Source organism: Erpetoichthys calabaricus, chromosome 1 (assembly GCF_900747795.2).
Source record: "Erpetoichthys calabaricus chromosome 1, fErpCal1.3, whole genome shotgun sequence".
NCBI lineage: Eukaryota > Metazoa > Chordata > Cladistia > Polypteriformes > Polypteridae > Erpetoichthys > Erpetoichthys calabaricus.
Window position 1 is genome coordinate 354,571,938 of NC_041394.2, and position 13,376 is coordinate 354,585,313.

Below are 13,376 nucleotides of genomic sequence, written 5' to 3' on the forward strand. Positions count from 1 at the left end.
GAGAGTTCCTTAGGAATAGTGGGTGTCAAACGAAGGGCTGTGTATTCGTTCTTCTTTGTATTACATTTTTTTTTTATTTTTTGTTCTTTATTTTGCCTTATACAATTTCTCGTATTAGGAATTTGTTAGTTTTCTCATACCCCTTGTGGTCAGAGCGCAGGGTCAGCCATTGTACAGCGCCCCGGAGCAATTGAAGGTTAAGGGTCTTGCTCAAGGGCTCAGCAGAGTAGGATCTCTTTTGGCAGTGACGGGGATTCGAACCGGCAACCTTCGGGATACCAGTGCAGATCCTTATTGTTTCTGTATGTATGCCAGTGTCAAAGTTAAGCAAGTAAAGAACCAGAAAGTAATATTTAATAAGTTTAATCATCTCCACAGTCCTAATAAGGCACTAATTAAGAATATTTAAGTTATTAATCACATTTTTAATTGTTACGCTTGTAATTTCATTATTCCAGTAAAATACTTCTCAATACTACCTTTAGTAACAATGGTGGCCTCTAGTGACCATGTTCAGTATTGCAACTTCACCATTAATAACATTTAAGATTTTGCAACACGTTATCTAATTTTCCTTTGTGTGCGATTTCAGAATTAATAATAGTTTTACCTTTTCATTGTCGACCACACAAACACATCTATATCTTCGTATTAAAGTTTGGATCTGAAATCTACTCTCCAAGTGTTTTACACGACACACTGCTGCGCATGCCAACTACTCCTGCACAGCCAGATAAAGCTCTTTAGTTTTCTGTCCTACACTGTGCTTAACTTTTATTTTATTTATTTATTATTTTTACTTTGATTGTTTTGTAACTACCTTTAGGTTTGAGGACAGCTTGGCTTTGATTTTTGTTTAACAAAGTTGCCTCGATTTTTAACATTTTATCTCCCGATCCTTTTTCATAAAATTCTGCCTTCATTTTCCTTTAGGTAGAACACCCACTGACTAACACCTCCTTATTTTTTGTGATTCTGTCTGGAGTGTAGGTCCATGGGGGTCTCTGTGACACTAGAGAGTTTATTTTTTGAGGATTTTCCAAAGAAGAAGTTTAGCTACTTTATGTCTTTGACTGTCTGCACCGTGCAACCAACAAGGAGATGGCTTACCATTTCCAGCTGTATCAGTTATCAGAATTACTTATTAATTCTTATTGTTTTCTTAAGCCACCTTGTGTGTCGCTCGATCTCACCTGATCTTGATTTTCAGAATGTGTACTGACTGTGAAAGCGGGGTCACACAAACCTTCTGGCTTTTTGAGTTTTAAGCTGGAGGTGTTGGGAAACGTTTCTGGTGTCAGAAAGCCACCCTGCGCATTCAAGATTTGGTGCTTGTCCCTCAGTCAAGCTATTCCTGGGGTAGCTGCCCATCCACAAGACACCAGAACAGTTGTTCTGCACACTTTACGATGTATCTGTGATCTGTACATTTGTTCTTCCTTTTCTGTTGGTCAAGGGTTTTGAACTCCTCCTGTGTGAAGCGTAGTGTGTCTTTTAAGACTGCTCATACGTGAAAATCGTTTGCCGCATTCAGAACAGCCAAACATTTTCTCTCCTGTGTGAACCGTACTGTGCCTCTTCAGACTATTAACATGCGCAAATCGCTTGCCACACTCGGAGCAGTCATACGGCTTTTCTCCCGTGTGAATTCTTTTGTGGCTCTGGAGATTGCTCATTTTCAAAAATCCTTTGCCACACTCAGAGCAGCAATATGGCTTCTCTCCCATGTGGATTTTTTCGTGGTTCTGAAGACTGCTCCTCTGCGAAAACTGTTTGCCACATTCAGAACAGCAGTACGGCTTCTCTCCCGTGTGAATTTTGTTGTGGCTCCAAAGACTGCTTCTTTGTGAAAACTGTTTCCCACATTCGGAACAGCTAAATGGCTTCTCTCCGGTGTGAATTCTTGTGTGCACCAGAAGAGTCAACTTCAAAGAAAACTGTTTTCCACATTCAGAGCAGCAATAAGGCTTCTCTCCGGAGTGAACAGCAGTGTGCCTCTTAAGACTGATCATATGTGCAAACCGTTTGCCACATTCCGAACAGCAGCATGGCTTCTCTTCAGTGTGAATTCTTTGGTGGCTCTGAATTTGGCTCATTCGTGAAAACTGTTTCCCACATTCAGAACAGCAGTAGGGCTTCTCACCTGTGTGAATTCTCATGTGGGTCTTAAGATTGCTCATTTTCAAAAAATGTTTCCCACAGTCAGAACAGCGATACGGCTTCTCTCCCGTGTGAGACCTTGTATGGGCCAGAAGGTTGCTCTTTAGTGAGAATTGCTTGCCACATTCCGAACAGCCATAGGGTTTCTCTCCGGTGTGAATTCTCGTGTGTCTCTTCAGGTTGTTCTTTCGTGAAAATCGTTGGCCACATTCATTACAGCAATACGGCTTCTCTCCTGTATGAATTCTTCTGTGTCTTGAAAGAGTACTCCTATGACAGAATCGTTTCCCACATTCTGAGCAGCAGTGATGTTTGTTTCCTGAAGGAAGATGAAAAGAAAAAATAAGAGGTTATTTTCAACTCACTGCCCAGCTATTCACATAAAGCCACAACATTAAATAAACACTGGTTAAAAATTATAAACCACCTTTGATAAGCAACTGTAAAAATGTAGCTACATGTGGAAAGACACTCAGCTTGTTAGTGTTGTCGTCTATATTTCAACTACTTACCCCAGGAGTACAATGACTAGAGCTAAGAAGTTGAAGTTGGAAATAAAAAGGAAATTTACAATTAGATCATGTGAGAAAGACTCATTTGACAACTTTATACAGGGTGGCCCACCTCCACCGAGACCACTCCTGTGCCTTGTCTGCTGCCAGATAGGCGGCTGCAGTCGTGTCACCTGCCTTGTTTCCTTGCTGTATGACCCCCTGGAAACCACTTTTGTGGTGGTAGTGTATGAGACAAACCCGCGGACTGTAAATGAACTGAAGTCGAACATTGAAAATGCAATACAGAGAAGCAATCCCATGACGTTGCAAAGAGTGCTCATGAACACGCTGAAAACGGGCACAGAGATGCACTGACGAACAAGGAGATCACTTTCAGGATTTTCTGTAAATGGGAGGACCACATTTGATCATTTTCTCTTCTTATATCAGATAATCCAGTCGTCTTGTTGGAGGTGGGCCACCCTATTACAGAATATTAACATTAGAACAACTGTGATGAAGGCTATTTAGCCCAACAACCTAGTCCATCCCATTCAAATACTGTGGATATACAGATTCTACACACCCCTGCTAAAATCACATTTCGCGTAATAAAAAAATGAAACCAAGATAAATCCTGTCAGAATCTATTCCACCTTTATTGAAGAATTGCAATCCATACAATGAAGGTGAAAAATCAGAAACTGTTTAGTGAAAAAAGGAAACAATAATCCTTCAAAATGCTGGGGTCATTCGTGCTCAGACCCTTTAATAATCAAGGATGTGGATGCGCTCTGAATCGACCAATCACAATGAGTCTCATCTCAAATAGTCGTTAGTACATACCTGACATCAATTAAAGTAGCTCAGGTGAAGTTTGGCTCTTCCTGTAGTATTATTCTGATATTCTCTTGGTTACAACGCACTCCAAAAGCCACGGTCTGCAAAGATCACTCAAAACATGAATGGGATCTCATCATTGAAAGGTATCAATCAGGACAGGGGTACCAGAAAGTAACCATAGCATTAAACATCCCATGGAGCCCGGTGAAGACAGTCATCAACAAGTGGAGAAAATATGGATGAACTGTTACTCTACCAAGATCAGGACATCCGTTTAAGACTAATGAGAAGTCAAGGAGATAACTTGTCAGGAAGGCATCAAGAGGCCTACAGCCACATGAAAGGAGCTGCAGGATTTCCCGGCAAGTCCTTGGTTGTTCCGTACATGTGACAACAATCGGTCATATTCTTCATATGTCTGGCTTGACGTGTAGGATAGCACGATGAAGGACATTTCTCACAAAGGAAAACATCCAAGCTTAGCTTAACTTTGCAAAAACACATACACAGTCTGCCACAACCATGTGGAGAAAGGTATTAGGGTCTGATGAGACCAAGTTTGAACTATTTACCCATAATTCCAAAAGGTATGTTTGGAGTAAAAATAACTGAGCACCTCATCAAAAGGACACCATAGCATAGTGAAGCCTGGAGGAGGCAGCATCAGGCTTTGGGAGCTGCTGTTCTTCAGCTGAAACTGGGACTTTAGTCAGGGTGGATGGAACCATGAAGAGCTCCAAGTGTCTGTCTAGTTGGGCACCAAACCTTCAAGCATTTGCTAGGAAGACGAAGATGAAGAGGATCTTCACCTTTCAGCATGATAACAACCCAAAGCAGACATCAAAATCAACAAAGCTTCATCAAAGGAGGGTCAATGTTCTGGAATGGCCCACCCAGAGCTGTGGAGTGACCTGAACAGAGCTGTGCACAGGAGATGCCCTCATCATTTGTCAGATCTGGAGGACTGGGCAGAAATCGCCAAGTCCAGATGTGCCAAACTGATAGACTCTTACCGAAAAAGACTGAGTGCTGTGATAAAATCAAAAGGGGCTTCAACTAAGTGTTAGTTTAGGGGGTCTGCACACTGATCACACCAGGTTTTGCACTAAACAGTTTGATTTGTTTTCTACTTCTTTGTATAGAATGCAATTGTGCAATAAATGTGGAATAAGTTCAGGATTTCTCTTGGTTTCATTTTGTATTTCACAAAAAAATAAGTGATTTTGGCAGGGGGTGTGTAGACTTTTTATATCCACTACAGCTTGTCCAAAATAACATCCAGTCATGTGCCTGCCTTCTGTATTCCTACACTCGCTGTAGTCAACAGGTTTAAGCAGCATATGGCAGATGCTCTTCAGGTCCACACAGACACAAGTGGCCTCAGTCTCCGTGCTAACCTCTCCCAAATCTATCAGAAGAAGGAAAGTCATAAGCGTATGCACCCAGGTCTCTAAAAGGAGCGACTGTTCCACCACTGAGAAGGAGTGCCTCACTGTCATGTGGGCTATCGAGGATTGGCACTATTTCCTCGAGGGGATGACTTTTGAAATCTACACCAGACACAGGGCTCTGACCTGGGCATTCGACTGCCTGAAGTCCATGTCTAGGCTAATCCGGTGGGTGTTGTATCTCCAACAGTAAGTGTTCAAGATGTGCCACCAAAAGGGCTGACAAACTCCAAGCATTAATTATGACAGAATGGGCAGCTGCCAGAAGTTGATGGACAGCCCGCCAGGGCAAATTGCAGAGGTCTTGAAAAAGAAAGAAGGGCCAACACTGCAAATATGGACTCTGCACATAAACTTAATGGAATTGTCAATAAAAGCCTTTGAAACTATCTATCCATTTATCCATTGTCCAACCCACTGAATCCGAACACAGAGTCACGGGGGTCTGCTGGAGACAATCCCAGCCAACACAGGGCGCAAGGCAGGAACCAATCCTGGGTTGGGTGCCAGCCCACCACAGGGCACACACACACATGCCAAACACACACTAGGGAAAATGTAGGATCACCAATACACCTAACCTACATGTCTTTGGACTGTGGGAGGAAACCCAAGCAGACACGGGGAGAACATGCAAACTCCACGCAGGGAGGACCCGGGAAGAGAACCCAGGTCTCCTAACTGAGAGGAAGCAGCGCTATCACTCCACCACCATGCCGCCCCTTACGCATAAATATTTATTTATTATACACACACGCACACACATTGTGGTTGTGAGGACAAAACCTTTTATTCTGCTGGCACTTCCAGGCAGGTGGCGCAAGTGCATAGAGAAGGGTGGAGATGACACTGAGAAATGACACAAGCAGTTTTGTGAAGGTTTGTTCCAGTTTCTAATAAATCCCATTTTCTGACTTTAGCTTGACTGCACCTCGTTCATCACAAAGGACCCCAGGGTAACTTCTAAGCAACTAAAGGCCTCTTTCATGTTCATGAGTCCACCAACATGAGAACACTGAACAACAATGGTGTGCATGGCAGGGTTGCAAGGAGAAAGCCACTGCTCTCCAAAAAAAACATTGCTGCTCGTCTGCAGTTTGCTAAAGATCACGTGGACAAACCAGAAGGCTATTGGAAGAATGTTTTGTGGATGGATGAGACCAAAATAGAACTTTTTGGTTTAAATGAAAAGCGTTATGTTTGGAGAAAGGAAAACACTACACTCCAGCATAAGAACCTTATCTCATCTGTGAAACATTGTGGTGGTAGTATCATGGTTTGGGCCTGTTTTGCTGTATCTGGGCCAGGACGGCTTGCCTTCATTGATGGAACAATGAATTCTGAATTATATCAGAGAATTCTAAAGGAAAATGTCAGGACATCTGTCCATGAACTGAATCTCAAGAGAAGGTGGGTCATGCAGCAAGACAATGACCCTAAGCACACAAGTCGTTCTACCAAAGGATGGTTAAAGAGGAATAAAGTTAATGTTTTGGAATGGCCAAGTCAAAGTCCTAATCCAATCGAAATGTTGTGGAGGGACCTGAAGCGAGCAGTTAATGTGAGGAAACCCACCAACATCCCAGAGTTGAAGCTGTTCTGTACGGAGGAATGGGCTAAAACTCCTCCAAGCCGGTGTGCTGGAGTGTTCAACAGTTACTGGAAATGTTTAGCTGCAGTTATTGCTGCAAAGGGGGGGTTGTGTGTGTCACACCAGATACTGAAAGCAAAGGTTCACATACTTTTGCCACTCACAAATATGTAATATTCGATAATTTTCCTTAATAAATAAATGACCAAGTGTAATATTTTTGTCTCACTTGTTTAACTGGTTTCTCTTTATCTACTTTTAGGACTCGAGTGAAAATCTGATGATGTTTTAGGTCATATTTATGCAGAAATATAGAAAATTCTAAAGGGTTCACAAACTTTCAAGCACAACTGTACTGTTACTTTTCACTTACCTTCTCCAGTCCGATTTGTAGACGGTGGCTGATCCTCCCGAGTTCTAACAGATGAACGTTTCTCCTCCGTATCGATAGGCTTCAGAGATGAGCCACGCCCCCTTTGATGGGATGCTAACCCGGTCACTGCTCCATCCTGACACCCATAATGAAGAGCCGGCTCTGAATGGAGCTCTTCTTCCTTGACACCTGCCATCGTTTTATGCTTCTGCATCTCAATGCTGACAGATGTCTCTTCGGCCTCCTCTTTAATGCCCACGGCCATCCGTTCACAATCCTCATCTTTAATGGACAGGCTCTCTCGTTTGAGGTGGACGGGCTCCCAGGCGCTGTCCTCCTCTTTAACACCGCCAGTCCTTTTCTCCATCAGGTTCGTCTTGATGTTTACAGTCAACTGCAGCTGCTACTTCTTTGCTGTTGAAAGAGCAGGAGAGAATTCCATCAAGACTGCACCATTCAGATCTAACTGTATCGGAATTTCATTTAACAGGGCGGCACGGTGGCGCAGTGGTAGCACTGCTGCCTCGCAGTTAGGAGATCTGGGTTCGAGTTTGCATATTCTCCCCGTGTCTGCATGGGTTTCCTCCCACAGTCCAACTCACACAGTTGGGGGTCACCAGTATTCACTGCTTGGTTTCCATGTACTGGAATTAAAAGTATATGTGATGAATGGCAGGCCAAAGCACCTATTGAGTTTATATGACAACTTGGTGGAAACAGAGTTTAGCCTGGGACACTTTCAGCAAATTAACAGGATGAAAAAACAGGCTATCCATATTGCAGATGGCATAGGTGACTACAGGCGCCATCATGAACTGCTTTGTGGAGTAAAGATTACAATAGAGGGTACATTAGAACAAAGCAGAGAACAAAGGCAGACATAAAGAAGACATAGAATTCATCCTCACAGGTTTAAACAGCAAGAAGAAACTGCAGTCTTACACATCAAACAATTGGAGGACATTTTGGAAAATTGAAAGGCTGGAGCCCAGTCGGCTACTCGCAGGGTGGCGTGCCTGTGCCATGAGGATTTGCTGTATCCGTAATGCAGTCTGAGATAATTAAACAAGTGTAATGGGATAGTAAACTGATGGTGAACAACATTTAATTGGGCTGTTCAACACAAATAGTTTACATTCTGCATCATCCAGCCTGGTTTTAAACTGAAATCTTCAAATTAATACTAGGGGGCTCTGCCCCTGCTTGCCAGCCCCCGGGCGGCCACTATGCACTAGCCACTTCACGTATGGGGAAGCAGATGTACAATTAAAACAGATTGTTATTTTCAAGGGTATTGTTATATATGCATAATAGAACTAACTATTTTATATTACAGCAATTAATTAACCCTAGTAAAAATAGTAAAATGTAATAAATTGAACTGCGGTGGGCTGGCACCATACCCAGGGTTTGTTTCCTGCCTTGTGCCCTGTGTTGGCTGGGATTGGCTCCAGTGGACCCCCGTGACCCTGTAGTTGGGATGTAGCGGGTTGGATAATGGATGGTAATAAATTGAAAGAAAATTATGTTTCATGTTGCGTTAGTAATTCGTTGAGTTATACGTTCTCATTCTATTACGCTTTGCAATTATTACGCAAATACTTTTTAAACTTACACCTTTACTGTAAAGCTTCAATAAAAACAATTTTTGAATTAACTTTTCGTCAATATCGCATTGAATTTTGATTCCGTGCTTGGACTTACATTGTGACAACACAACGTATAACTGCCCGTGAGTAAATATTGTTTCTTTCTCTCTAATAAATAAACCAAGTTTTTCAAATGTTTGTCTCTGTGATTTGTTAATTGTCATAGCAAAAGCTATTCTAATGGGAAACTGTAAACGTTTTAATACGAATGGCATATCAGGATCTCCTTTGGTGTCTCATGTTAGATGTACTACATGACCTTTCTTTTCGCCTCTTAAAATTTGACATGTCAGAATTGTTCGACCAATTTTGAATACAACTAATCTTGTCCCATTGCATAGCCCGTCACTCAGACATAATTTACGTAATAACATCCTTCTTTCAACAGTAATTTGTGAGGTGGAAGACCAGACTGTGTTAACGGTTGTAGATATTCTTCATGAAATTGTAAGTTGATGTTTTCATCTTCCGCACCATCACCACCAACTGCTTCAGCAGAGTCTATGGATACGTATTTAACCAATTTGTAGTGTTACCGATTGACAATTTTCGTGTTCATTCGTTTGACTTCATCATTTCTCAGTGCTAGGTACTCATGTCTTTGGTTGATAACCCTTCGTGATGAAATTCTTCAATAAGATTTGGACATAACACATCTTCTTTAATTGGAAACTTAAAGTGAGGAAAACATAAAAATTTATAAGAGCTGAGAGCGCAGGAACTGTGATGGCAAAAGCACTCACACGAATGAGAGGTGAGAGGGCCGTGTGCGTGGTTCAATATGGTGGAGAGGAGGACAGGACTTGAAAAAAAAAATCTCAGGGCCAAAGTCTCATCTTAAGATTTTCTTTAACAACAGAGAGATATCTCTATCTATCTATATCTCTATATCTATAGGTCCCCTTACAGCTTACCGAAATCCTCTTCACGCCCTTGATATGTCATCGAATAAAGCAAAGCAAGTGTGACAAGAGATGAAGTGTTGCTTATTCTACAAAGAGATCTGAAAATGGCTTGGACACCTGGGTAGGGACCCCTAGAAAAGATCCTAAATATTTGGATATTTCAAACTAGCTGATTTCTTGAATTCGTATCGCTCTTGTCTGCTATTGTGCAATCAATCATTCCGAGTCTACTGTCCAGAATGGAGAACATTCTGGGTGTCTCTGCCCTCCAGTGGTTTAAGTCCCATCTGACCGGTTGGCAACAGTTTGTTAATCTTGGCAACAGCAGGTTTCAGCTCAGCGCCGGTCACACAAGGGGTCCCCTCAGGGCTCTGTTCTCAGCCCTCTTCTCTTCTGTGTCTCCATGCTTCACCTTGGCCATATCATTACTTAACACTTCCTATACAGCCAGTTAACCAACCGCACTATAACTAAGGCCCTTTCTCTTAGGGAATTTCCTGGGCAAGCCAAGTAACACACTCCATACTAGTGACTTCCTAAAAATAAAAAGTATTGCCTATTTCCGGATCTTTTCCTCCTTAAATAAAAGAACTAAAAAAATACAAAAAAAAAAAAACACCGAATATCTTGCTAAGTGACCATGTGGGTTAAGAAAAACATTAAATCAAATGAATTAATGTAATGTTCCCCACCCTGCTTAATTCCAATTCTTTTCCAGTAATAACTTCCACGGTGGTAACAGCAGTTTTCACCTCACTGTCTGAGGACTCAATGGAGGCCCACAGATGAATGAGGCACTAGCAGTTCTCACCAAACTATGGAAGAACCTCGTATGTCACATCTTTCAAGTTTTCAGCAAATTGAGAAAATTAACAATCTCTAGATTTCATTTTTCCCCGAGCTTCCCGTACACAATATTTTTTTTTTTTCACAAATCAACAACCAGCAGTTGCAGTATTTCAATCATGTGATTGTAATCCAACATTTTCATTGGTAGGCGGTCTTTCCTCATTGGTCAGTGGAGTTGCTAGCGTTTTGTCTCACAGTATGTAGAATAAGGTGGACATATTAGCATTGTGGAAAATGCCCCGACACAGACAGACACGCAGACTCAAGTCCCACTTTGCCTTTTTTTACACCGCACACAGTGCCCAAATGACCCACAGCACTGTTGCTCTGCCCTTTTCCTTCCTTTTCTCTTTCTCGCTTCCTTTTCCTGCCCTTTTATATTGCACCCAGAAGTGCTCCAGGTGTACTTCCATTAACTTCCGGCCGCACTCCCGGGTGAGGCAGAAGTACTCCAGGTGACCCTGGATCTTCTTCTGGCAGCACTTCAGAGTGTAGTGGAAGTGCTGCAGTCCAGGGCTCCGCAATTGTCCAGGTGCCCCCCTGGCAGTGGCTACAGGCCCCAACAATGTTAGGCTTCCAAGTGTCACACACATGCGATTGGGAGACAACTAAAGGGCCTGAATAACAGTAATTTCATGCCTGACCAGGGGGCGGCGAGGTGCACTTATCGTCTCTCTCAATCCCTTAAAGACCATTCTCGGGAAATCCTGCCCGGTTCTGGCACCTCTGATGACATCACTAACTCCACTTGTCTTTAAAGCCGCCATCTTAAGGCAGCAATTCAGTTCAGTTGTGGACTCTGATCTGTAAAGATCTCTTTATTATTTTCATCAATTTGCAACCAGGACACAATATACGGGTGGCTGCCCCAAACCTTCACGATGTCCGAGAGTACTTATTGTCACACAAGCTAAAAATCCCGTGGCCCCAATGCAAACCGGGGGATTTCCCTCTTGTGTCCCAGCGGAGGTATTGTCTCTCTCCCAGTTCTTCCATCCTCCAGATGTCCACCACAGCGTCTTCCATCATGTTATGACCGGAATGAAGACATATTTGGCCATCACCTCTATGTTAGAACAACATCAGGAAAGACCTAGAACTCCAAAAACTAAAAAATAACCCTCAATTTTGGGAAAAAAAAAAAAATGACAGTGACGTAGTGTTTCCATTGCACTTGAGAGTTAGCACAGGGTTTACAAATAAGATTTTCTCCCTGCCCACAAATAAAGTTCTATCCATCTAGAAGTGTCTTTTACATCTACAGTAATATATATTATATATATATTCATGGCATTCATAGTCTGAATCACAATCTGATTGTATGGGTGTTACCTACCAGGTAACGCTTGTGGTTGGTCAGCAAGTCGGCTAACATCCGCCACGGTGCCCTCTTTCAGTTGCGAGAAGCAGATCATAGAATGGTTGAAATAGTTTTACTGTCAAATAATGCAAAGAATACACGACACGTGTTTCGCACTTTTTTGGGCTCATCAGGCGTACACACTCCACTGCATCCCTCGCGGGAATTGAACCTCGAACGTCAGCATCAGAGACGAAGTCCCTTTACGTTGCGTGTGGTTCATTTATTTGACAGCCTTGAGATCGGGGCAATTACATTCATAACACCCAAAGTGTGAGTCTCGATCTGATTGTATGGATGGTTACCTACCAGGTAATGCATGTGGTTGGTCTGCCAGTCGGCAAACATCCGCCACATATATATATATATACATATATATATATATATATATATATATATATATATATATATATATATAAATACACGAGGTGAGTCAAGCTTGATGTATCGAGTTTTTTTTTGTCTTTAGAAGTTTTATTTTTGCTGTATTTGGGGAACTGAAAATCCACAAGAGTCTGTTAAACATGAAAGAGATTCTCCCAGAGTTAATGTGTGGTGTGCATTGGAAAAAAAATCGAATCATAGGGCCATTCTTTTTTGAAGAGTGTGTTGTTAATGGTGATAGCTATTTAGAAACACTGCAAAATTACTTTATTCCTCAACTTGAACAATTAGGACTGATAAAGAGTACAGTCTTTCAACAAGATGGTGCTCCTTGTCACTTTGCATGTTAAATTCTCTAACAGATGGACTGGAAGAGGTGGACTATTTTCTTGACCTCCACTTTTGCCAGATTTAACTCCACTGGATTTCTTTTTATGGGGACATGTGACAACTAATATTTATTCAACCAAACCTCGATCTTTAGAAGACTTGCAAGATAGGATAACTGATGTGATTGCTGGTATTACTGAAAATCAGCTTGAAATTGTTTTCCTGAGAACTGCAGACTCGTATTACCCTTTGTAGTTAGTAATGATGGTGGACATGTTGAAAATTAACAAGAACAATAAAAAAATGCGTTTCTTCTTTCTAATTCTTTCCACTGATTCTTTCTATTACATATACTTACAAAGTTACAACTATATAAATTGCACAAGGACTTTATGGACACCTTGTGTGTATATATATAATAAAGAAAAAACAAATAAAATGAAACGTAACAACAGATTAAGAAAAAGAGGGTAAGAGTTATTGCAATGAGATTAAAAGTAACATATTGAGAAAACCCCAAGAAGAACCTCAAGCTGAAACGAAAGCAAGGGGGGGGGGGGGGGGGGGGGGGAGTGTGTATTTGAGATTTAAACTCATCAATAATGAGACAACACTTAAAGTTGGACGGGAGACTGCTGTAAGTGTGGGCACAGCTACAGAGAAAGCTCGGTCGCCTTTGGTTTTCAGACGTGAGTGAGAAACTGAGTGATGATGAAATAGTAGATCTTAAATGTATCCATCCATCCATTTTCCAACCCGCTGAATCCGAACACAGGGTCACGGTCACGGGGGTCTTCTGGAGCCAATCCCAGCCAACACAGGGCACAAGGCAGGAAACAATCCTGGGCAGGGTGCCAACCCACCGCAGGACACACACAAACACACCCACACACTAGGGCCAATTTAGAATCGCCAATCCACCTAACCTGCATGTCTTTGAACTGTGGGAGGAAACCGGAGCGCCCGGAGGAAACCCACGCACACACGGAG

At 42.2% G+C, this 13,376-nt stretch overlaps 1 protein-coding gene across 2 annotated transcripts in view; it reads right to left on the reverse strand.

Annotated features, from left to right (window-relative positions):
• Positions 1–375: 375 nt before the first annotated feature.
• LOC114643527 (gastrula zinc finger protein XlCGF57.1-like) overlaps positions 376–13,376 on the reverse strand; it is a 318,307-nt gene continuing 305,306 nt past the window's right edge. Inside the window, exons 4-5 of one of the 2 annotated variants that reach the window (XM_051926324.1) lie at positions 11,005–11,008; positions 376–2,455 (exon numbers count right to left, since the gene is read on the reverse strand). In XM_051926324.1, coding sequence (XP_051782284.1) covers positions 1,452–2,455; positions 11,005–11,008 — 1,008 coding nt within the window. In that variant the 3' untranslated portion in view covers positions 376–1,451. Of the gene's footprint in view, positions 2,480–6,909; positions 7,324–11,004; positions 11,009–13,376 lie in introns of both variants that reach the window. The other variant, XM_051926313.1, reaches the window with a different exon arrangement.